The sequence below is a fragment of the Pogoniulus pusillus genome, chromosome 14 (genome assembly GCF_015220805.1).
Source record: "Pogoniulus pusillus isolate bPogPus1 chromosome 14, bPogPus1.pri, whole genome shotgun sequence".
NCBI classification, from domain to species: domain Eukaryota; kingdom Metazoa; phylum Chordata; class Aves; order Piciformes; family Lybiidae; genus Pogoniulus; species Pogoniulus pusillus.
In genome coordinates this window covers 15,821,404-15,846,824 of record NC_087277.1, presented here as the reverse complement: position 1 = coordinate 15,846,824, position 25,421 = coordinate 15,821,404, and the positions used below count along the sequence as shown (strand labels likewise).

General features: G+C 40.8%; 1 protein-coding gene across 2 annotated transcripts in view; it reads left to right on the top strand.

The window, feature by feature from the left end:
• COL22A1 (collagen type XXII alpha 1 chain) overlaps positions 1 to 25,421 on the top strand; it is a 215,332-nt gene that overhangs the window by 127,948 nt on the left and 61,963 nt on the right. For both annotated transcript variants that reach the window (XM_064154346.1, XM_064154345.1), the window contains exons 18-25: positions 2,443 to 2,496; positions 4,211 to 4,264; positions 5,956 to 5,991; positions 8,817 to 8,846; positions 9,706 to 9,759; positions 10,412 to 10,465; positions 16,377 to 16,430; positions 25,331 to 25,375. In XM_064154346.1, the coding sequence (XP_064010416.1) occupies positions 2,443 to 2,496; positions 4,211 to 4,264; positions 5,956 to 5,991; positions 8,817 to 8,846; positions 9,706 to 9,759; positions 10,412 to 10,465; positions 16,377 to 16,430; positions 25,331 to 25,375 (381 nt within the window). The remainder of the gene's footprint in view (positions 1 to 2,442; positions 2,497 to 4,210; positions 4,265 to 5,955; positions 5,992 to 8,816; positions 8,847 to 9,705; positions 9,760 to 10,411; positions 10,466 to 16,376; positions 16,431 to 25,330; positions 25,376 to 25,421) is intronic.

Here is a 25,421-nt window from a genome sequence, read left to right as displayed (position 1 = left end):
GAAGATCCTGTGTAAGCACAGCTGCCCTACTCTTGCTAGGTCCCTCTGGGCAGTGAGTTTGCTCTCCTTCAGTCTTTCCCAAGGCCTGGCAGACTCTTGAGGAATCATTTTTCCAACAAACCATTACACTTCCTAACAGGTGAAGGTTCCGTGGGATGAAGTTTTTTCTTAGTTGTTTACAACTTGTCACTTTTTTCCACTGGTTAAAAGCAAAACCACCAGTAGAGCACATGAGAGGGAAGTAGTCTTAAAGTGAGAACCTGAGAGCAAAACATTTTAGTGTTTGTTTGTTCTTTTGGAAAAAAAAAACTTTCTCTAGGTAAATGATTTTTATTTAATGGAAAAAAATGTCAGATTTTTCTGAGCAAACAACTGAAAACACAATCATTTGCAGTGTTTGCAAACAGCTTTATTGTACACATTTGTGTAAGTAACACATTTGTATTTCCCAGCCCCCATTACCAGCAGTAAGAACAGTGACACTTTTCTGTTTTGGCAGCTGAAACAGCATGTGTGAAGTACTCACTGATGCAGTGTATTGATGTTAAAAATTCTCCTGAGAGTACACTGCACATTGTGTCAGCAATCCACCAGGCTGTTGCTTACTGAAAGTCTGAAATCTAGGAGTTCAATTGGTGCAAAGGAAACCATCACCCCTCAAAACCCAAGTATACCTGGGTGCCTAATGCTGGTTTTCAGCTGCTTTCTGTAGAGTGCAGGTCTCTCTAATTTCAGACCTTGGATACAAAATATTGAAATAACATTTCTGCTATAAGACTTGCTGACTTTCTAAAGGGGAAAAAAAGAAAAGAAAGAAATTGATTTGCAAGTCTATTTCTGACTTGCTGAATCAATGTAGTTTTCAAAAGGAACTAATTAAATCCAATGCTGTGAGTGTGGGTTTGCAGATAATAACAGAGGTCAAACAGGCATCCTGTGGGATAGAATTAAAATGTCTCAAAACTAATATTTTGCTTTCATTTCTTGTGCTGGTCAAATTTGTTTTGACATTCACACTTATGTTAACAATGGCAATGTGTGTGTGAATAATTTAGGTTCAGCTACGTGTGCAGAATCCAAGCAAAGTCAGTATTTCACTTCACAGAGGTTTAAGCATTTCACAGAGTAAGAGAAAGTCTCTATTTCAAAGAGTTTTAAACTACAGAGTCTGGAATGAACTAGGGACACAGTCTGTAAAAGAGAAGTGAAGTTCTGCAGGAGCATGTCATTGATCTAGTCCCTTGATAGAGACCATAAAATATGGAATATGTTAAACTTAAATGTGGAAATATGGTGAAGGTCAGAATTCAAAATGATCTTGAAAACATAATCTCCCCAAAATTGCACACTGCTATAGACTGGGAGGAGCTGATTAAGGAGCTGTTCTGCATAAGGGAGTTTGGGGTAAAGTAAACATTATTCTGGGGTTTAAAGAGAAGAATACTCTATAAAATGTGAAATAATCTTTCTGCTCTGTTAGCTGCAGCTGTCTCCAGTCTCAGGCACCTAGGTACAGTGAAGATGTGGAAAAATCAGATAATGCAGAAATGAGAGCAACAAAAGGTGATCAGAAGCCTGGAAAATATGCCTAGGAAGATAAGTTGAAAGTATTGAGGTTGTTTAGTCTAGAGAAGTTTGAAAGGACTGGTTAGAGGATTTTTTTTTTGTCTTCAAATACGTGAGAGGCCATTGTAAAGATGAAGGGAGCACTCTGTTCTCTGTTGGGGGTTAAGGAAAGGCTTAGTAGTCTGAAACTGCAGCAACAAAAAGTCAGGTTTAGATACAGGAGGGAAAAACATGTCTTCAGGTGTTAAAAATTAAGCAGCAGAACAGATCACCTGTGGACTTGTGGACTGTCTAAATCTGTAGACATATAGGGAGAGATTAATTTGTTCCCTAGGTTACAGAAAGCAAAGGTGGAAAATGAAAGATTTTTGTTAACTGTGTAAAAATGAACTATTGCTGGATTATGGATTTATTATTTTTGCAAGAGCTATTCAGAGCTGCTATTCTCCTGGCACACTTTATTCAGTTTGACTGCTGATGTGGGTTCATGTAGAGCGAAGATATTTATGTGGAAAGCTGGTACACAGCCACTTCTCATTTCTAAACTCACATCTCAGCCATTTGGTGCTAAGTGTTCTAGACGGATAAGTGCCGACAGTTAGCAAAGTTAGGGATGATAAAAGTTTCCTCCTGTCTACACTCAATTCACCTCCTTGTTACGGGATGGAGGCTCCCAGAAACTTTTTGCTACACAGATGTGTGGATTTCAGCCACTATCACTATCAGACTGCCTTGAGTTTCTCTCTCTATTATTTACTCCTGGAGTGGATAACATGGACATCTCTCCTGGAGTGGATAACATGGACATCTCTTGCAGAATGGTGACTTAAGTACTACTGATTTGAATTATAGCAGTTCCTTCTCTTCTTTCTCCAGGGAGAACGAGGCCTTGATGGGTTCCCTGGAAAGCCAGGTGTGGAGGGGAAACAGGTATGTGGCAAATACTCAATGAGTGTAGGCTTTTCTTTAGAACAAGTAGAAGGTGATTCTAAAGTTGAGACTTATCCTGAGTGGCTGCTGAGTCATGGCAGGATCCTGCTGCATCAGCAGATTTTGTGCTTATTATTTTAAGGATCTTTGTTGTTACAGTTTTCTTATTTGTTTTGTGTTAGAATGAAATTGTAATTCAACGTGCACTTAAGGGAAATGCCAGTCCTTTAAACATGATAGATCAGATGTTTGTCTTGAATTTCATTAAAGACATAAGGAAGCACACACAAAAATTCTTTTTTTAAGCCCAATTTTTATAAACTCTTTTTTCCCTTTCCATAAGATGAAAGGGAGTGAACTGGATTTAATGTGTTTGGTTTGTTTTCAATTAAGTCTTGGAACTCCTTACATTTTTAAGACAGGATGAAACCAGAAGGTAGCCTGAAAGATCAGTGCATTTGCTTTGTCTGTAACTATCTGTAGATCCCACAAGACTCAGGGTATGATACTTAAGGAAAGGCATCCTTTACTCCCAAGAACTTTCTAGTCTAAATAGCAAAGGAAGGACTAGGAAGTAGAGGCTTAAAAGTGATTTGTCAAAGCCATGCAGCTAATCATTGCTGCACTTGAGATCAAGTCTCTAGGTTGCCATGCCTGCATCCCATTCACTAGCTCCTCTTGTTTTCTGATCTAGTAAGGATCATTTAGAGGCACATTTTCACAGTTTTGGAGGCTACTCAGGATAGTTCATCTTCAACTGGTTGATCCTGCTGCTCACACAGACAAAGTGGCTGCTGGGGCCTGACCTGCATGTGCTTTATAAGCACCTTACTCTTGCTCCTCTAGCAGCCAGAGGTTCAACTTGATTTTGTTGGGAAGTACTTCTGCTTCCATACCAGACATCTTTTTGTATTTACATAGCAAGGTATAACATAATCAGCAATCTGAATTTTTGCTAAATCTGCATCTTCCTCTCTGTGAGGTGATAGAAATTATTGCACTAAATGTTCTTCTGCTTCTTCATGAGGGATTTGACACTTGATCTTTGCTTTTTTCTCTGCTCTCTTTCTCAGACACATTTCACCACATACTGAGAAGTATTTGTCTAGTATTTGTCACTGTCTTTATAAGATGGACATATTTTCTGGTGCCAGATGGAACTCTGGGATCACAATGAACTATGTTCACTATGTCTATTATGTTGTTTACTGGTTGGTACTTGAAGCAAATGTAGCTGTAGTGAGAAATTGCAGAGGGATGAGGAGGTGGATGCTGATTGCTTGCTGCTTCTAAAGAACAATTTCTCCAAGTGACATCCTATTACAGAAACTAGGATTTTCTGATTTTTACTTTCCCCTTTTCATATCAAGAAACCTAGCAGCGGACAAATCTTCAGGCCTGAATTTTATCTGAAAATTTATGTTTAGCACTGATGTACTCACAGAACTGCAATCCTTCTGAACCAGATGAAATCGAGTTGCTGTCATAGTGGCTGCTGTGGCATGTCCATTCTTAATGCTTTTGCTTTCCGCGCAGCAGAGCCACAGTAACCTTGTGTGTTGTATTGGCTCCTACCCTTGTGCAAGGGGATATGGCTCTGCTGCTGATACCCAAACATGCAGCATTATATTTCTTCTGTACTTTAAGGGAATGGTAACTTTTGACCTGTGGTATGTAAAGCAAAGACTTTTTTCTCTATTTCACCTGTTTATAGGGCCCTGCTGGCAGCCCAGGCCCTCCAGGTGCCAGTGGGACCAAAGGAGAAAAGGTGAGTTGGGATGGGACATGTGGTAGGAGTTTGGACACACATTTGGTAATTCCTCTTTGGGCCCCCAATGCTGGAGATATCAGGGCTGTTGAGCTGTAAATATTATCTTATTTATGCATAACTGAAGTTTATATGCATATTTCACTTTTCTGACAATGTTTCAGTCTGAAATGTGTATAAGTGAGCGTTAATTAGTGTCTGGTTATAGCTTCTCTGCTGATAGTTTAACCCTTGTAATGGGAGTAAAGGGAAGTGGAGAGTAATTTGGCTCAGAAAATCTTCCTCACCTAAGACAGATGGGCAGAAGTGTCAATATGTTTGTGTAGATGCCAACTTTCTGCCCCAGGAGGTGTAGAATGTACTCAGAAATTGGCAGTTGAATGGGCTTAACCCTCTTACCTCCAAAATTATTATTCACTGCTCTCAGAAGAAATTTTGACCTCATTGTTTTTCAGAGTTCTTAAGACAGCCTTATGTTTCCCTGTCTGCTAGAGGAGAAGTGATTTTGGCATTTCCTCCCTAGTTCCTTGGCAAGAGTGCAAAGGCATTCCCAGTTCTGTGTTTTTTCCTTTTCTTTCCCAGAAAATGCAGTCAGCCTCATTCAATAATGCAGAGATAAGAAGCAAATCTCTGTTTCCTATTACTTTCACACTTAGATTCAGCAGCTGTAGGTGAGGTTTCCAGCAGCACCTACAAGCAGGGCACATTCATTGAGGTGGCAGGCAACAAGAAATTCTTTGTGCTCCAGCAGTGCAGTAAAGTCTTGAATTTATAACATTTCATCCCTATTTCTTAAGTGTCTGCATTTGGTGCTTTCAGAAGATGTTGAGCTCCTTGTTCCATTACTTTCAGTGCAGCTGACGTGATTCTCTTCAGTCTTTCTGGCACAGTATAGACTTTCTTTAGAATAAATATCAAGTAGTAATTGAGCTTGTCTTAAGAAAGAACATTAAAGATATGCTAGGTCTTACTGAGATCTAGGTGAGTAATGAATAAATAGAATGTATATGACAGTTTTTTGCATTAGTTTGTGCCTATAGTGAAGAATATACCTTCTGGATCCTTAGTCTTTATGCATAAGAAATGCTGGACATCGCTGGAGAAAAACGGTCCAGAACAACCTGGTAGCCTAGATAGCAATAGAACATGTAAAGAGAGCACAGCATCTCAGTGTTCTGCAAATGCTTAGAGTATGAGTCTGCTCTATAAAATTACTTGGAGAAAATGGCACCATTTCTTGCTCTTTCTCTTGAAGAGCTAACAAACAAAGGCATACTGGCTCCCAGTTATCCATCCTGCAGACTCTGGTAGGGATCTGAGCACCAATTAGATTTATCTATGTGGTATGTGTACACCAACGAGGTTTTTGAAGCTCACATTTAATGTTATGATGCATCCAGTACATCCTTCATTTTAAATCACTGAATGTCAGTAAAATCAGTCTACAACATCACAATAATGCAGAACATAACCAAATCCTACACGAGTTCAGCTGCAGGGCAAAGGAAACGGAGTTAATTTGGATTGCTTGTTCATATCTATTAATTACAGAATGGTATTGAAAACAATGTACAAGTGCAGTTGGAAAACATGTGTAGAGGTTTTTGTGTTATGCTTTTGTTTTGTTTTACATGTTGTGCTATGTTGTGTTCTGTGTTATGTTCTTTTGTTTCTTTCATGTTTCCCTGCAGGGTGAACCAGGACTTCCAGGACTGCCTGGCTCTTCAGTAAGATTGGTTTTATTTTCTTTTTCTTTTTTTTTTTTCTTATTTAGCTTTCTCAAATGCTGTAGGAATTATTGCATGAGAAGAGAAGGTGGAAGCTTGAGGTAGGAGGACTAACCAAATGAAAGATATTCTTAAATAGCTTTGCCATTAAAAAAAGGTGAACTTGAAGGCAGTGAAGGTTTTTGAAGGCAAGTGATGGATTCCAAGAGGGAGATGCGCTGCCAAAATGTTAGGACATTTTGAAATGTGAACATCAGGACTTGAAGAGGTGCTGTGAAAGCGTTGCCTCAGGTGCATCACAGAAAGCAATACTGTGACAGGACTGTGTGGTTTTCAGGACAGATGTTGAGTTGATGTCTAGTGGCCTTTGGAAAGTAAAGCCTGTGTAAGCTATAAAAGCGAATGAAATTCCAGAAGAGAGTTGAATTGCTGAGTGCCTTTGTCATGGGCTGAATATGAGACATAAGAGGTGAAAAGAAAAAGAAAATTTCTCATGAGGGGAAATTCTATTTTCTTGTATAATATCTGAAAAAGTCTTGGTGGAATATGAGACAACTAGGAGCTGATGTGCCAAAATCAGGGAACCAATGATAAAAAAGCAAGCCGAGGAAACAAGGAGATGGAGTTTGATCTTTTCTGTGGCTCTAAATTTACACGCCTTTGTGCATCACTCTGCCTTCAGCAATGCTTTCAGTAACTCCAGAGGCATCGCTAGCAGGGACATAAGGATGTCCAGAGGTTAGTATTGTCTGTTTGAATAAATCATCTCCAAGTGAACAGAGAAAGAAAATTTACCACAAAGTATGCAGAGGACAGGTCTAGAATTGAGTTTTTTGGATGTTGGTAACGAAGCAGTTGGGAAGTATCCCTTTTATTTGCCATGGTGGGTTGACCCTGGCTGGATGCCACTCTATCACTCTTCTTCCTCTAAAAAGCAAGTGGAGAAAAATATGATGAATGGCTTGTGAATTGAGATAAGGACAAGGAGATCACTTAGCAACTACCATCACAAGGAAAACAGACTCTACTTAGGGAAAATAATTTAATTTATTGCCAATCAAAATCAGAGTAATGAAAAATAAAATCAAGTCTTAAATAAACCTTCCCCTCACTCCTCTATTCTTCTTGGGCTCAACTTTACTCCCACTTTTCTCTAGCTTCTCCCTTTAAACAGCACAGGGGGGTGAGGAATGGGGGTCATACATTTTATCTGCTGGTCCTTGCTCCTTAGGGGAGGTGTCCTCACACTCTTCCCCTGCTCCAGCATGGAATTCCTCCCGTGGGAGACAGTCCTTCAGGAACTTCTCCAATGTGAGTTCTTCCCACAAACTTTAGCTTTTCATGAACTGTTCCAGTGGGGTCCTCTTCCACAGGGTGTTGTCCTTCACTAATTGCCTACTGCACTGTGGGGTCCTTATGTGCTCACATGTGCTGTCAGCAAACCTGCTCCAGCATGGTCTACTCTCGACACATGTCCACAGGTTCTGCCAAGAGCTTGCTCCAGTGTGGGCTTCCCATGAAGGCACAGTCTTCTTTTGGTGCTCCAGTGTGGGGTTCTTCATGATCTGCAGGGCAGATACTTGGTCTGCTCTGCTGTTAACCTCCATGGGCTGCTGAGGGACAACTTGCCTCACCATAGTCTTCACCATGGGCTGCAAGAGAATCTTTTCTCTGGTCTCTGGAGCCCCTCTTCCCTCCCTCTTCACTGACCTTGGTACCTGCAGAGTTGTTTCTCTCACATATTCTCTCTCCTCTCTCCCAGCTGCTGTTACTGGGGAATTTTCCCCCGGCTTAAATAAGTTATCACAGAGGCACTATCACTGTTGTTGACTGGCTTGGCCTTGGCCAGCAGCAGGTCCATCTTGGAGTTGCCTGGAGTTGGCTTTTCAGACACAGAAAAAGCTACTAGCAGCTACTCATAGAAGCTACTCCTGCAGCCCCTCAACTTCCAAAACCTTGCCAAACAAACACAATACCCTTTTTAAAAAAAACAATGGGGAAAAAAACCCAAAACACAACCAAAAAAACCCCACAACCAAACCCAAACATTAGGAAAGGGCACTCTTGAACTACTGGTGGAATGCATTAAAGGGCCACTGGGATCAGCAACAATTGCTGTAATGCTGTGCCAATGAAGACTGGGTGCTAAACCCAAGAACGTTCCTCATGAGAAAGGCAGAAGGCAATTTTGTTACCATGCAGCAGAGGGAGAAAGGGAGAGCTCAGAATAAAGCATGTTTGGGTAAGAGCCTTTTACTTTTCTGCTTAAATGTGAAATCAGTGATGTCACGGTAGTTGGCAAGAGGTTTTGAAAGATATGTATAAAATCTGAAAATGAACCTAAAGTTCCCGGAGGTGGGTGTAGAACAGGCTGAGAAGGCTGACAACTGTCAGTCACAGCCACAATGGCTTGCATCAGGAAGCTGATGGAAGGTCTGAATCATGCACACATTGAAGGTCAGCCTGCTATTTATATGATGCCTTCTTCATTCAATATGATTTTGTACTTTAAAATAAGAGAAGAGGACAGGACTTTACTAATTTATTTATACCAAGGAGATAATGAATCAAGTTCTCACTGTTTATACAGCCACACCAATCACTTCACAGGTACCTGAGTAAGCAAACCTCATGTCAGTCCAAGCTGTTTAAATAGAAATTATCCCTCAGGCTGCAGAAGGATTTGAGGAGCTGCAGCAGTGAGTGTGCATCTCAAGAGAATGACAAGGAGAGAAAAGTACACTATGGGGGACTCTCACAGCCCTGACACCTCTTGTGTTGTCTTTCCCCTTTTTCTCCTTTATGACTCTGTGTTTTCATTGCAGGTGCATACTGAAGGACTAAAAGGAGAGCAAGTAAGATAGATACAATATCTGTTCTTCTGTTACAAGGATGCTTTTAAGTGGTTCAATTGCCTGATAGATTAGATTTTGCTTTTAATGCTTCAAAATTAAGGTGGACATAAGCCTTGCCAGGCCACCAAGGAGCAAATTTTCCTATTTGCAATATAGAAAATAAACAAGAAAGGAAAAAGAACTGTCCTTTTCAGGTGTAGTGAATCTAACATAAATGAGAAGTATAAATTGAAGAGTCATCTATGCAATCCTTCAAGTTTAGGGAAGAGTGTATATGAAAGATAGACTATGTTTAAGTTTTATGCCTAATTTTACCTCCGAACCTGGGCACTCAAATAGAGAAGAGACTCTTGATGCTTAGTCCTATATCTATTATATATTTAAATTTGTGTTGGTAGGTGCATAATCCCTTTTAAACTGTGATTTAATATGAGGATATGCATCGTATCAATGACACTTTGAAGCCCTTCACAACTGTACTGGCTCAGAGGAAATGCCAGTGGAAGCTGGTTTTGCAAGAACTGCTTTTGTCCACCACTAAACCCCAACCCACAGTATTCTACTGGAATATCCAGGATAACCCAGTAACTTCAGTAGAGTACCTCTGAGAAACAGTCAGTTGTGGATAAATGCCTGCTGAGTGTGGGTGGATCTGTTTGTGTGCAGTCTCATGAGTACTGATAATTCAAGTAGCTGAAGAATTAAAGAGAAAATCAGCTGGTCTCTGCACTAGTTCTTCAGGATCTATGAGGAAAGGGGTGGTATAGGTCCTGCACAGATGGCCAGTGTGGACAATGTGGAAATCTAATCTTTCACACAGATATTGTAACACTTTTTAAACAACCAAACATTTCTGTAGGGAGAGCCTGGGCCAAGAGGACCACAAGGCCAACCTGGACTTCCTGGACCTCCAGTAAGTTGTTTCTCTCCATGCTTGCAATTCCCTGAAACTGGAATTCACATTAGTGTAAGGCATACATGCAAATTCCTATACCTTATTCAGGCACTAAGATCTTAGAATGCTCCCAGCCTTCTGTTTTCTTCACTGCTGGGGGGCCTCCTGCTGCAGATGGCCATTATGAAGATGGCACTCAAACCATGAGCAGTCATTGCAGAGGCAGACTTTGTCTCAACACTGTTGTCACGCAGAACTTCATTGGTTTTCTATTTCAAATATCCTGAATATAGTTGACTCTGTTCAGACTGTCACTGCCACCTCATTTGCAAATACTCTGTATATCCTCACTTTTCAATTGCCTGTTGTGTTTCACTGGTGATTTAGTTTTGTAAAATTGATGACACTGTGAAGATGTGTTACTTAGGTAAATCTGGATTTAATTATGTAATTTAAATATAGTTGTGTGCTCTGTATTTAATCAGGGCATTGTTGCTTTTCTCTATCCTGTTTTCTTTATTCTCTTCTGCTCACAGGACAACATAATTATGAGGTAAGAGTTGTCTAGGTAGCCATGCAGTAATGGTAGCACAAAACAGCTTGGAAAAGGTTATATAGTTATTTAGTTTTTCTTATTCAGTTAACTTTCTAAAACTTTTCACTTTTAAAGGGTGAGACTGGTCTGGAAGGCAAGCCTGGAGTCCCTGGTTTACCAGGTCAAAGGGTGAGCTGCTGTTTTTACTTAACATTGAGTCTTAAGATGCTAGGGACACCTTTGTTTGATAAGGTTTGGTACTTTGGCCCACTTTACATATACTTTTCTACTTCTTTTTAGAATTCTGGAGGTCTATATTCTATCATCTATTCCTTCTTTATGGTCCAGCAGTCTTCAGTGTCTCTTGATATACAGTTGATGAGAGACCTTGGGAAATTCTTGCTATGACTGGTAATATGGACAGGTTGAAAGTTCAAAGAAGTGCTGCTGTCTTGGAAGTCAAAGGAATGCAGATACATTTCCAATACTTACTATTTTCTGTTCTGTTTGGTCTCTACTCAAACAGAACCCTTCTCCACCAGCAATGCAGATAGTCTGTTCTTGTTAAAAAAAATCATATTTTCTCTAACTCAGAGTTATGTCTTGAAATATTCAAGGACTGATAAAAAGTAAATTTCATATCACTCTTGAGATTATTACATGCATTCTTTGAACCTCCTTTGCCTTGCTAATGCCCATTTGTGTGAAGAACATCTTGCTAGAAAACAGGTAAGTGTGTGAGATACTTGTTTAACCTCTGTGGAGGCAGGCATTTCGGTCCCAGTACTGCTGTTTGATGGGTTCCTTTTTTAAGTAGTCACAGAGAATTGATCATAGCTTAATCTGTACAGGAGATTGTGGAGATTCCCTGTGCTGGGTTGGATTTGAGTTGACACCAGTGCTGTTAAAAGAGTAGGTGTGAGAGTGCTGCTGGTGAGCTTGGGAAAGTTATGGGCAAGGGATAGTTCAGGGAAGAAACATACTTTGGTATTTTTTTTTACAGACATTCTGTTGAATTGCAGGATACCAATGAAGCTATAAGTGTGATTTTTAGGAGATTTCTTCTTGGGAAGATGGGGTATGCAGTCTTGTGTTAATGCCATGGTGGAAAATGGCATCTACTTGCTTATTTGTACCTTTCCAGTCTTTAGAAAATATCACCTTATCACTTTAGCAAATGACTGTGATGTGCTTTAGCTACGGATTGACAAGTTCTGAATTGTCCTGGTTTTAAAGCCTGCTGTGAAACATTGTTTCTTGCATAAGATTAATAGAGCACATTATCTGGGTAAAGGACAGTGATCTGTCAGGATCTGCAATGGGACACAGAGCACTCCTGCTAATGATCATTTGATTAGAGATGTCATTTGCTCCATGCTGTCTTTGAATGTTTCCCTAGATTCTGTTGTGTCTAGGTAGTTAGACTTCTTCACCTGAGGGCCTTTATTAGTCACCAGGCACCTTAGGTGGGTAGATATATTTTTTTAATTAAAGGCCATTATTCAATGAGTGAGTACATGCGAGGAATCAAAGTCCTCAGCTTGATGAATCCACATGAATAACCTTCACGTGGGAGAGAGATTAGCAGATATTCGTGATTCACCATTAGTGCAGTTCTTGACAAAGCCCAAATATAAATCCAGGCATTGATTCCCACCATACGTAGATTTGGCTGCAGAAAACAAGTGTTAGGCTTAGAAGTTAAAAATGCCAAGAGCAGAAATTTCCTCAAATACTTGTTCAAGTTCAGTTTTGAATGACTGGTTGTGAGTCGGGGACAGGCTCTTAAAGCACAGCTCAGAGCTGTAGCAAGCCCTTTTTCACGCAATCAAGTACGAAGGCTCTCTAGCAGCACAGCCCAGTGTTGAGCACCTGGACAGGGTCACGGTGTCTAAGTTTCATTTGTGGCTCCAGCCCTGGCTTGTTGTAAGACATCTCTTCACTCCTGTGTCCCCCATCAATGGGGATATGAGTCGCACAGCTTATACAGTATGTCAGCAAACCAAATAGCCAGCATGGATTTGTTTATCATTGTGTTCTCCAGCACAGCTTTGAGTCATGCCATGTCTCCCATAAATGTGGGAAGTGTGGGGTGGCTGTATCTGGTAGGCTGAATGATAAAGGCCATCTTCTTTTGTGAGAAAGAGAGTTTAGCTGTGGTTCTTTACAAATGAAGCCCCAGCTCATTATATTTAGCATAGATGTACCCTTCTTCACTGTTGTGAAGACTGAAAAACCAGACATAGCTAGAGGCAGATTTGAGACTCCTTTTTAGCAGGAGATACAGAACAGTTGAACCATCTGCTTGCCTGATCCCTCTGCAGATCTATATGGGTAGGGTTTAAAGATTTTTGAATCTGTATCTCAAAAAAATGTGGTTGCTGAGGTACTTTCTAAATAGTCTGCAGTAATATCTTGTAATGCAAGGGACAGATTACAGCACAAGACTGACTGCAGGATCCTTTCAAGTAGCATACTGCAAAGGGGCTGATGTAGTACAGTCACAGGTCTGCAGTGTGATTCAACCTTAGTTCTGCATTGTAGTCTTCAACCACAGTGTAAATGACATCTGCACATGTACAGAGTTCCTGTCCTGACACAAAGATGCAGATATAACCATTTGTTGGAGTTCTTAGAAACCTACACTGCTTTAGTTAGCTGTAATGCAGCTGGGACAAACTACTAATGGACTAAAGATGTGTTTAGAACCATTTCGTAGAGGCATTTGTCTCGTAACAAAGTCTACTGGAAATGAAGGATCCTGACCTGTGCAAAGACAGAGGCAATATTGGCTAATGTTAAAAATATGATGCCAAAGCCACCTACACAATGTGTAGTTTCTACAGAGGATGGCATATTGCACTAAATACGCCGATGACCATTTGTCTGACAGGCAGAGGCCTGTACATGTTGGAAAGATTTCTAGGAAAAGAGGAAGTATGATATTCTTTTGGCATGAAGTTGCTGCTCCTGTTATTGCTGAAGAGTAAAGGAATCTATGGGATACTACAGCTGCCAGAGAAAGAGGTATAGTACTTAGAGAGTCACCATTTCTGTTAAAAATGTCAGTCTAATTTCTTAAGATGCTGCTGCAAGATTAATCTGACATTGAAACACATTTGTTGTATTTGCTGCAATTAACTTGGATTTCAATAATCTACCTTTTATTGAAATGATGCATTTTCATTAAAGTGATTGAAATTTCAGAGGGAAACCAAGAGAAAACATATTTTCTATGGCAGTAATCTCTGCCCATTTTGAGTTTGACATTCTGTGCTTTGTCTTCAGTTTCTAAATCTACATTATCAAAATTTTCCCATGGTCAAACACAGTGAAAACAAACAAGAAAACCTCACCCCCCAATAAACCACCACCCCCAAACCCAAACCAAACAAACCCCACAAACCCCCAAAACCAACCCACCCCCCACCAAACTGTAATCTTATAGTACACTAAGAACAGTGTTAAGGAAAAAAAAAAGGAAATCTATTTTTCCAATAGTAACCTTTAATAAATATCCTCCATGGTTAAGACTCCAATGTATGTGAGTCAGACAGATAAGTAATTTTTTGAAGTTTCTTCATGCACTAAGTAATTTATGCAAAACACAGAATGTGAATCGAATGTAGAAACAGGTAACTTAGAACAATTTTACTGCAAGATCCTTTTTTTTTGTGAGCTAATTACAAAGTTCATTGTCATAGTCTGTTAGGTTGGATTCAAGAGGAATAAATGCCGCTCCAGGAGCAGGTGGGGGAATCTTCTGCATCTTTAATTCAGGTGCCATGTTTCAGCAGGTTTACACATTCACATGTCCGCATACTTTGGGAATGTTTATTCCCAAAGTCAGAGCAACACAAAAACCTTAAGGGTGCTTTCTTGACTCTTTACAACTGGATTACAAAGCTATTAGTCTCAGCAAGTGCTACACACCTGTTTTACAGTAGAGTCTAAAGGATTCTGTTAAACCTGAGGACTACAAGATTCAGGGCTCACCCTCCATGCAGAAGAGATGGGTTAAGAGCACTTGCCAATACATGTGTCATAGTTTGAGCTAGAACAGAACAAATTTTGGTCAGTGATTTTACTTTTCAGCTAGCATGAAAGGTTTATCCCTGTTAGCTGTCACGAAAGAGATAAATTTATCAGATTTCTGGAGGCCTGCTGAGCTAATCTTTGTGCATTTGATGGCTGGACAGAAACACTTTCCCCTTCTTGACTCATCCTTCTCCTCAGTGGATTCCTGCATATGGTGTTCTATTATAGACAGTTACACCTTGTAATGGGCAGTCAACACTGTTTCAACTCTTATTTCTCTGTGTACAAACTCCCCTTGATTTTAATCACCTTAGACTTGCAGGGTCCAAGGGAAGGAGGTAGGTGGTTGGTATCTCCCAGGGCAGATGTTCAAATACTCCAGGAGAGAGGGAAAAACAAGTTTCCCCAGCAAATGAGGTAGACTTTTTTGAAGGAGCAAGTCCCAGGGTGCAATCTCACTTAATGTTCATGAGCCCTCACAGCCTTTGTCACAACACCAAGAATAAGCACCCATATAGCTGGCAAGCCCTGATGGTAGTTGGATGCTCAACCTAAGGAAAGCTTTCACTTCACAATTTACTGTCATCTTATACATTTAGAGACTGTGGAAGGCTAGTGCCTTCCGCGAGTTCATTGATTAACACTGCTGGGGGTCTTCTGGCTTCTCCAGTAATGTAGAGGTAAAAGGACAGGACTTAAGGGGTAATTCTAGCATCCCATCCTGCTTACAGAGGAAATAGTTGCCATTTATTCATAGATTCATAGAATGGTTTGGGTTGAAAAGGATACTAAAGATGCTAGTAGGCATATTTGTTCTCAATTAAAGAAGACTCCTATGTACTTGGTGCCATATCCACCTCTGTTCCTGGGGCCAAAACTCAGACAAAAACATACTATGAAAATATGTTAATGTTTTCACAAGATGAGAAACAGTCTTTTCAACATTTCCCCTCCAGCAGAGCAATATTTTCCGTTGGTTTCTTCTCCTCTGTATGATAGAGATCTTTCTGATGGATAGTTGTGTTCATATATATTTGTGGGTGCTTGAAATGCTCAGATGACATTGTCTGCCTTGGCAAGATTTAGCCATGCAGAAATCAAAATGTAATCAAATTAACAAAAAGAAAGAAAAAGGGATAGATGGCACAGATTAAATCCAAAGTGAAGCTGTAATTGTCAGTGAGGTAAATATATCCATTGCTGATGACACATTCACTTTTACCTGTGCTATTGCTTAAATTGTTGATGAAGGCAAATAAGATATATAGTCGAAGGATGCACACTTAGCTGATTCTTCCTATAAATAACAGAGCATAATTGCTGGGTTTCTCTGTCATATTATTAGGTGATGTGACATTTCTCTGAGCTTTGCTCTCATAGGTATGATTTCTCCCAGCAAGTATTTCTGTACTTCATAGACAGGCTGTAGTGCTATGGAGTAAATCTGTTGTATTTTGGCTATCCTCTGAGTGGCTAAAATGTCCCCTTCACAATGGGGAATGACAGCATCAGCCTTTCTGTCAGTATTATTGTGGCTGGAAGGGATTTCTCAGTGTTTTGAAAAGCACTAAAGTTTCTCAGCATTGCACCTAAGGAAAGGGTAGACTTCTCTGTGCTGCTGCAGATTAGCATGCCTGGCCATCATTATGGAAACATAACAATTGATTTATACTTCTTGCAAAAGGCAAAATACATCATTCCTTTGCCTTCTAGTCTTCTGAGACCCTTGAGCAACCAAGTCTAGTTGAGAGGCATTCCTGCCCATGGCAGGAAAATTGGACTAGATGATCTCTAGGGTCCCTTCCAATCTAACACATTCTATGAAGAGGTGCTTGAGACCAGCCCTCATCTGTGGAGGCTATTGTCACAAGCTGCAGAGGTACAGAAGTCAAAGGCAACTGGGTTTTCAGATCCAGATGTTGTCTGCCACCTTCATTATAGCCTTTGTGTTTTGTGCACTCGTATTACAATGATATACCAGTCTGGGAGTGAAAGACTTTGGGAAGTCACTACTAGCCTTTGCTGTAGTGTCTAAATGTTTGTGTCTCTGTTGAATACACAGGGTAAAAAGGGAGAACCAGGATTCCCAGGAATCAATGGTCTGATCGGTCCTCAGGTAAGCAATGATTTCTTCATTTTAAGATGCAAAACCATATTTTGTGGCAACAGGTGACTTAGAATTGCAATGCAACATGCCATAGCCTTGTTCTTATCCCCACCATCTTTGAAAGTGATGTTTCTTCTTTGAGAGTCAAACTAATCCATTCTGTTGTGATGGAGAGAAGTCTTCCTGTCTGGCAGACATTACTTTTACCTTCCACAGTTCTTCAGCATCTTTGAACAGGAGCATGGGGAGGTGTTTGTGTAACATCTCCCCATTGCTTGTGCATAGAGCAGTATCATTCCAGAGGGAAATCAATGGTTTGTGCTTTGCAATATTTAGGACAGTGCCTCAGCTAGTTATGTGCTGTGTGAATTGGCAATTGCAGAAAGATCAGCTGTGCTTGAGTCTTGAGTCAGGGCAATTTAAAAGGTATTTGCTATTCAGAAACACAGTTATTGGAGCACAGAACATTTTGTGGCTTTGATACATTTCTGCTTGTTATAGAGGCTTGTTGAATAAGGTAGAGAGAGGGGCTTAAAACTTCCTCATGACAAAGGATCTCTTAAGCTAATGACCCCCTTAGTTCCTTAGTTTTTAAAGGTTTTGCAAGTTACTGCTCCAAATTGAACCATCTGTAACTTTGTAAGAACAAAATAATACCATGTGTGTCAAACATCATCAGAGGGGATTTAGTTATACCTTGAATCAACCCATGCTGCCCAACACTTGGCCTTCAGTTTGATTTCTTGTTAACTTTGTAGCCAAACTCATCTAATCTGAGTCACTTTGCAGACTCATCCCTGCAATAAGAAAAAATATCTGTGAGAGTGTCCTCAAACAGAAAAGGTGCCATATCCGTTTAAGCTGACCTTCCAGTATAAAACTGAACATTTAATCAATTTTCTTTTCAATAATAAGCACACAGACTGGATCTTTGGCTTTGGTGTTTGGTTTTGATAGTGTGCTACATGTTGGGTAAGAATGAAGAGCTTCCATTGCTCCAGCTGCAGGTGATGTATTGCAATAAATGGCACACTGCTAGACAGCAGATGCTGATTTTTTCATGTGATGCCATTGTAACCATGAAACCTGATCTAGACATGGTTTTTGTGGCAGATGATTTTTAATGATCTGTTCACACGTCTGTGCAGGATGTCAGAGAGGCAATCCAAGGGTATGCGACACTGTGCGGTTGAGGGTCCTGGGAACCTTGCCCTGCGAAGCTCCACTTGATACTGGTTTACATATTTTTAAGACTTTTTCTGTTGCAGTATCTGGTTTGGAAGTATTTAATCAGCAGCCTTCAAGAGGAATGAAGGCAGTATTACTAATGCTTTGAAAAGGTTTTGTTGATTTGGGGGTTGTTTTTCATATGGGGTAACATTAAGAAGTCCCTTCATGCATTTTGAACCATTGGGAAAGGAGTCCCCTTGCTTTTGGAAGATTATTTCAAAGATATCTGACACTAGCCATCCAATCAGTGTCACACTTGCTCAGCTTGAGTTCCTTGCAACTTGTGAAAAATTATATATGCATGTGTTAGCAATTTTATAAATGTAACTAAGAAAACTGCTGACATGGCAATAAGTAATTTCCTTTCTTCCTAGGCTAAATAAAATGAGCAAATTTTGTGTTAATTAAAACTGTATATAATGCTAGCCCCATTGAGGGATGCTTAAATTGATTGTTCCTCCAAGCTAACTGTAAGAATAGAAAAAGATTGTTCCTATTCCTGCAGTGGTACTTTGTTCTAGGCTTATTACTGCAGTTTCCTGTATTTCTGAGTGGAGAAAGTGCTTACATTCAGTTTGTGACAAAACTACTTTTCATCTTAACAGCACTTTTTGTGACATTAGGATTTTTAAGCTCTTTATCAGCATTTTTTTTCTCAATCAGACTATGGCCAGAACTACCCAGGAAGTAAAATAATTTTCTTATGCTGTAGTTAAATAGATATTCTTCCAAGTCATGTATGAAAGTGTGTCACCTGTACTATCCCCATGGCCTGGAGGGCCAGCTGATTTGAGTTGGCTTTATATAAACTAGAGTAAGACACTAAAATAACCTCTCTTTCCTATGCTCTTTAATATGGCATTATACTCTTAATTCCCCTCATTAACAGTTGTATGGGAACAAAAGGAAGGAGTGAATATAGGAGCAATAGAAAGCACATTGCTGCTGGAAGACATAAAAAAAGACCTTCTGAAGTTATGTGTGGGCTCTGTCAAGACAATAGTTGCTGTTATGCACAGTCCAGCTGAGAAACCACAATGTCAGACCAATCTGAGGCTTCAAACCAATATGAGGGTTACTCTGGAGCAGGGTCATCAGATCCAATGCTGAACCACAGTTGAGGTGTCAGCTTGGTTCTCAAGGATCGTCGACTGAATGTGCTCACATTTGGGAGTTAATTCGAGTGTCATATCCTGAAGCAGCAGCTAGGAGGCACCTTCTCAGCTAGGCTGGGAATATTTTGTGACAATAGGGTAGCCCTAGTTTCACCACTCTCCATGCACACGCCTCCTAAATCAGCTGTGGTTGTGACCTTTAAAAATAGTGCATCTTGCAGTATTGTTAAGCCATTATTTCCCCTCTAGATATTAATTACTTTCCTGCAGCAAGGGCTGAGACCTCTGAACCCGTAATCTATTTCTGTCATTACTATTTATTTCTACTGTTTTAGTGTCTAGGAACTTAAATCATAAACCAAACTTCTGTTGCAGTAGGCTGTTCAAATGCAGACTGAAAAATGAGCACTTCTGTAAAGCACTTTCAGTTGAAATAGAAGGATGAGTACCAAGTATGGAAAACAATGAGGCTGTGAATTTCTGCATGGTTGCTCAAGATCTTGGTGTATCTTGTCTATCTCATCATCTTTTGATAGGCAGAGTTCAGAGAAAGGGTTGAAAGCAGCTCATGGGGTACCATGCAAATGCTTTTCTAGACATGAGGGGTATCCTGAGGAGATAGGAGGCCTGCAGTTAGGCAGTGCATGCTAAGTGAACCACGAAGGCTGTGTTCACAGGCTCAGAAAAGGGGACTGATACCCCAGCACTGACAGAGGGCTCAAACACTTTGAGCCATGTTGCCAAATTTCCAGGGCTGAAATTCAGCTTCGAATACAAGCACTTGGCATAAGGATGGGAATGCAAGCTTCTGAGCCCCTGTTGATCAAGATCCAGTTAATATCCTTAGTGGGGCTGAGGCTTTGCTAAAGCAGGTACCTACAAATCATCCATTGAAACTACTCTAGACTCCCCAAGCTAAGCAGAGATGTTCTGTTCACCTGTGAGACAGCAAAATAAGCCCAAACTCTGAGATTTAAACAAAAATGGATTACCTCATACCTCCCAGGGCTGTTATTGAGGTTTGCCTTTTCCTGGATAACCTCCTGGTTCAACTGAGACCTGCAAGGAAGGCTAGTACAAGCTGTACATTTATGGTCATGACTGGCAGTGATTTAATTAGTATAGACTTGTCTGTAGGGTGTGAGCTCAATCCCAGCTTTTCTAAAGTAATTCAAAAAATAAATGATATCCTCTGAAATTCATGGTGTCCTTAACGTCCTTTTTGTAATGCAAGTTAATACAGAAAAATGTACAAAAAGGATACAGGCCCCAGCTGCAAAGCTCAGATTGAATTCAAACTATGCCACTGCTGCTTGAAATTGGAAGATATTGCTCCAAGCTATCTGTAATAAGATCTGTACCTTTAACAAAAATAAAATAAAATAAAATAAAAAAGTCTTCACTTGTGCAGATCACTAATAGTACTGAAATGAAAGACCATAAGGGAGGCTTTTTTTGTTGTTTTTCTCATTTGCTGCACTGACTCAGTAAACCAGCTCAAAGTGAATACAGGCAAATAAATCTTCCTCTGCAGACAAAAGAGTTCATGTCCATATCTTACACAAAGTGATGAAATTAAACAAGTACTGCCTTTCACTGGAAGCAAGAAACTCTCTTGAAGAGACTGCAAGGTACAAAGTCAACTTTATTCAGTACTTTTGCTGAGCTGGAAAGACAGTTCAGACAAATTTTGATGGAAAACTTTATTTTGAAAAATAATGTTGGTACTCACAATACCACCTGGTAAAATAACTTGAGACCTCATCCCCTTATGAATTATGACAGTATCACTGGACCTGACTATAGAGCATATATCTTGAGTAAATGCTCAGATCCGTTGGCTCTTCAGGCCTTTTGTTTTCAATGTCATCAGCAACAGCCTTTTTCTATATCCTCTTAGCTTTGTCTTGGTTTGTAAGGTAGGATTTAAGCAAAGAGAGCTAAATGATGCTCTAATGCAGCATTACTGAAAATAATCCTCAGTAATTGTGGTGGATGCTGTAGTGCCTGGGGTGAGAAATAAAGAACAGATTTCAGGCACAAACCACTTAAATGAAATGGAGAAATGGAGAACTGGAGTAGCAAGGCACCTAGAGAGACAAGTAGCCTGCTCCACAAAACTGGCTGCAACAGCTTCACTTCTGATGGGGAGATGTGGAAGTAAAGGTGAAACCACAAAGCTGACAAGAAGGGTCTGTGGAGACTTTCTGAGTGATGAGATTGCAGGGAGTAATTGAATTTGAAGTGGAGATAAACACAGGCATTGGAGGTGAAAAGGCTGTCAGGACCCATAGTTATGTATTTTGCTATCATTGTGCCATCAAACAGGATGTTCCTGTGTGTCTCAGAGGTTCTTCTTATTCATAAATCTGGAACTCTGCCTAAAACACCCAGACTGTGGTTAAGGGCTTATCTAAGCCTTTCTCATAGTGTAAGAGAATTCAGTTATTGGCATGAAATAATATACAGATAATGTGTCTGTGCAAGCTTTGCCTCCAGAGACAGACGTCTGGAAAAGCTATCAGACTTCAATTTCCATCTTGGAATGACATTTGTTCACTTCCTACTAAGACATAGCCTTCCCTACTTCCATGGAAAAGAGATTTAGGCCAAGAAGCCTACTGATGTAGTCTCAGACAAAAGTTTTAGCTCCTTTTCAGAGCTTCCTTAGGGGCTGCAAAAACTAAATCCTGCTAGCTCTTCCTTCCCCAGCCTGTCTTTCAGCAAGGTACACACTGGAAGAGGAGAGCATCCTTTACTGGATCCTGGAGGACTGGCACAGCTGTTCCTCAAATACAGTGTCAGTTCTGCTTCCTGAGAACTGTCCCAGCATTATGTTGTCTAAGGAGTGCAGATGAATGGAAAAGAAGCTTGAAAAAATTCACACCTCCAACCCCATTCCCTGGGACTAACTTCAGACAGTACCAAAACACTTGCAGAGGTTCTGTTGGTGTCTTGTCAGCCACCAAGGCTTCTGATCCTTCCCAGGCTTCACAGGGTGCTGGGGAAAGGAGGCAGACAATCTCTGACCTTATCTGGTTTCTCTGGACAGTGTGTGTGTCCCTTCCCTGGTCTCGCAGGTGTAGGCAGGGTGCCCTGCGATGTGCAGCTCTGGCACGGGTGTCACGCCTGCCATGCAGGCCTATCGCCTGGCGGCAGTTAAACTCGCTCCTGGCAAACTCCAGGCGGGCACTGTCCAGGCAGCCCAGGATGCAGTAAGGCAGTGAGGCAGGGAGCAATGGAAGCAGGCAGCAGCAAGCAAGCAAGCAAGAATACAGTGCAGAGCACAGTTGTGTTACCTGCTCTTCTCTTTTTATCAACACAGCCCAAGCCTAGTGGCCTTTGGACACAGCATAGCCAACCAGCACGGCAGGTAGCCAAGCCTGACCATATTAGGTGAAGCCATAGGCCTGCTTTACCCACACTTGGGAAAACAGAGGAGGCCTTGCACAGGGCAGGCACAAGCCAAGTGTGTGTACCTTGTTTACCACAGGATGTAAAGAGGAAATCAGGCTTGTAGAACAAGTCTGGGCAAGCCAGGCTCCTTAGACTCTACGGCTCCAGGTTCTTTGTCCTCTTTCCTGCAGTCACTTCTCCCCACAGCAGAAGGAGGGAGAGCAGAAAAACATGTCTGGGTGAGACGGGACATGTCCAGGCCTGTTTTGGCCTATTTGGGCCTACTGCCATGACAAGTACCTGAGTATTTACTTCTGGAGTAGATTTAAAGGGATAGATAAAACTCTAGAGGGTTCTAAAGGGGTAAGAGTGGGGGCTGCATCTGGGACAAGGAACCCTGTGTAATTCATCACATGGCCTCTGAAGAGATGATCGTTTGAATCGATACTTTAACCTGGATTCAGTTATAAAAGGGAAGCAAACAAAACAGCATGAGATTTTGAAGTTAAATGGCACCATCTCACTGTCCCTGTTTCATGTTTCTTTGGGTTTTTTAAATTCCAGGTAAATTGTCAGTCTGGTCCTTTCTAAATGCTCAGAAAGAATAGTCCTTGCTCTGAAGCATGCTTGGAAGTCAGGGGAAGGGATACAATGACAGACACTTCTACATGGGTGGACAATAGCAAAAGGGAGGGGTCTATAAAGGACAAGTATGATGTATTTCTGCCACTATCTTGATCATGCCACTTTACTTCTCAGTTTTCCAGTCCTTTGCTGTGCTGCAGGCTCCAGAAAGCAGGAAATCCAGTAAAACAGTAGAGGTACTGCTGTATGCAGTCAGTTGGAGCAGACTGTCAGCACACTCTGCATCTCCCAGAGATACTGGTGGTCAATATGTCTTGCCTGTGTCCGTTTCAGAGGGTTTCTATCAGAAGAGCTTTATATTAGTGGGTGTAATATGTGTTGGTTCAACATCTAGTGAAGCTGCTTGAGTTAACCAGTCTTAGGCATGATGTCCCAGATGTTTGCTCTCAGGCAGAGCAATGAAACTGAATTACTGGTGACAACTTGGTGCACGTGTGCTTCCATTTCAAGACCTATGGTTGCATTACATTTGGAGTTTTAGAACACTGAAAGTTTAAGAGAATAGTTAGACACTGTGTTGGATAGTGAAAATATGAAGAGTTACTAAGAGAAATAGTTGAGAAGAGGAGGATGTAGCACCTTATGTTTCAAGGATTGTGTTGGCTACTGACAGATGCTTGAGTGAGACTTTGTTTTTGGAGCAGATTGACACCTGCCTACTGTGTGGTGTAACATGCATCCTACTTCAGGATGCTTGGGCTAGGGAAGGGTCCTGCCTGGAGTTTTTTTCTCGTAGTAGAAGCTTCCTTTGTAGAACCATAGAGAGTATGTGTTTGGTGGTGGGAGGTGATTCAATTATTGGCAGAGAGAGAACAAAATTAGGCTATTATGGAGCAGCCAATGAAACTGGCAAGGAAAGCCTCAGTGGTAAACTTTGCACTTTCTTCCCTGCACTTATGCATGGCCTACTCTCTGCTGAATTTTGTCATTTTTCTAAAGGTACTTTTGTCTATATCCCCAGTACTCCACCCACTCTTCATGGAAGGCCTTTCTTGGAGCTCATACCTTCTGCAGGGTCTCTCAGCAATGCTATCCTTTTAGAGCTTCTAGGTCCATGGTGTTTGGGGTCACCCCTTCCATTTGTGTCCAGTGTGGTATTTTCTCTTGTGCTTGGCTGATTTGTACTGTTGAATCTTTTATTTGAATGGCAAGGCCTTATTTAAGTGATAAATGGTCTTGGCCAGGTGTCCCTTGATGGGAGTAGAGCTCCTTAACAGTAGGACCCTCCTGCAACAGCAGTTGAACTGTCATCCCCAGAAGCTGATACAGTGCTCCTCAGGAATTTAGTCAAGAGTATCAGTGCATCCCAAAGCACATCTTTCTGAAGAGTTTTCAGTTGCACTCACATTTGATGCACCCTACAAATGCTAATATTGTTGGCAGGATGTCTCTGTTTCTGTTCAGAGGTGCAATGAAAGCAGATCATGGGAGGAAAGTGCATCTGCAGATCCGTTTTCTGGTCAACTTGCTCCATCTATTGGTCAGAGACTGCCTTCTGGCTGGATTTTGCTAGCCTGTTCTGGTGTGTTTTTAACTGTAAACACACCAGAACTCCCCTATGCTGAAAACTGGAAAGGAACGAGATCATTGTGTTAGAAAGACAGAAGGGGACAACTGAGATAGAATTTCATCTCAGTCTAATAACCATTTCTCACATCCATCCTCATGTTTGCTTAAGTCCTGATAAAACAACAAACAAACAAACAAACCCTCAAACAAACATGAAAACATGCTTCATTTTGAGCACAGGAGAAATGCTATCTTGTCTACAGTGTAAGTTAACAAACATCTCTGCATTGCAGGCAACCTATTAAGATCTGTTGAATATGGAAGCAAATTTATCAGCTAGGAAACCAAATTTAACAGTTTGCTCAATACACAAAATAAATACCTTTGAAAATCAGATGGCTGTTGAGGGCCTGTTTTCCCTAAGACACACAGTTGTTGCAGGGATAAGAGGAAGGACATTTCTGATTGATCATATGTTTAAGTATGAATGTACATTTAGGACACTGAAATGATTTTAAAATGCTTCATTCACTACATTGTTTCTCCATATTCTTAGATTCATATCTTCACCTGCACTCCTCTCCAAAAGAAGGACAAGTCCAAACCCATTTCATTTATTAGTTACTTCAGAGATCTTTTGCAGAGGTCAGCTGTTCACTTTGAAACAACATTAATCAGGATTAAATTAGGCTGGATGTTACAAGGAATCCCACTGGATAACCTTTCTGTTTCATGCTACCATCAATGATGTTCAGTTCTGTTTTCTCTTGTGCAGAATGGAGCTCACCTTGTAGCAATAGTAATCAGTGCTCTAACCAGGAAATCCTATTCTGCTTGTGAACACAGTTCCCTTGGAGTTCAGTTTGACATCTTGCAACTTTTGGTAGAAGTTACTGATATAAAGTTTGGTAGTTTTGCCCATTTTGAATAGAGCCTTAACTAACAGGGAAGGACCGGAAACTTTTAGCCATTATCAGAAAGCTTAATAAACTGGTGTTGCTTCCTGTCTTACAGGGACCTCCAGGACCCCCAGGCATTGCTGGACCACCTGGAGCACCAGTAAGAAAACAAGATTGGGGCTTTTTTTTTCTGTTTTATAACAAGG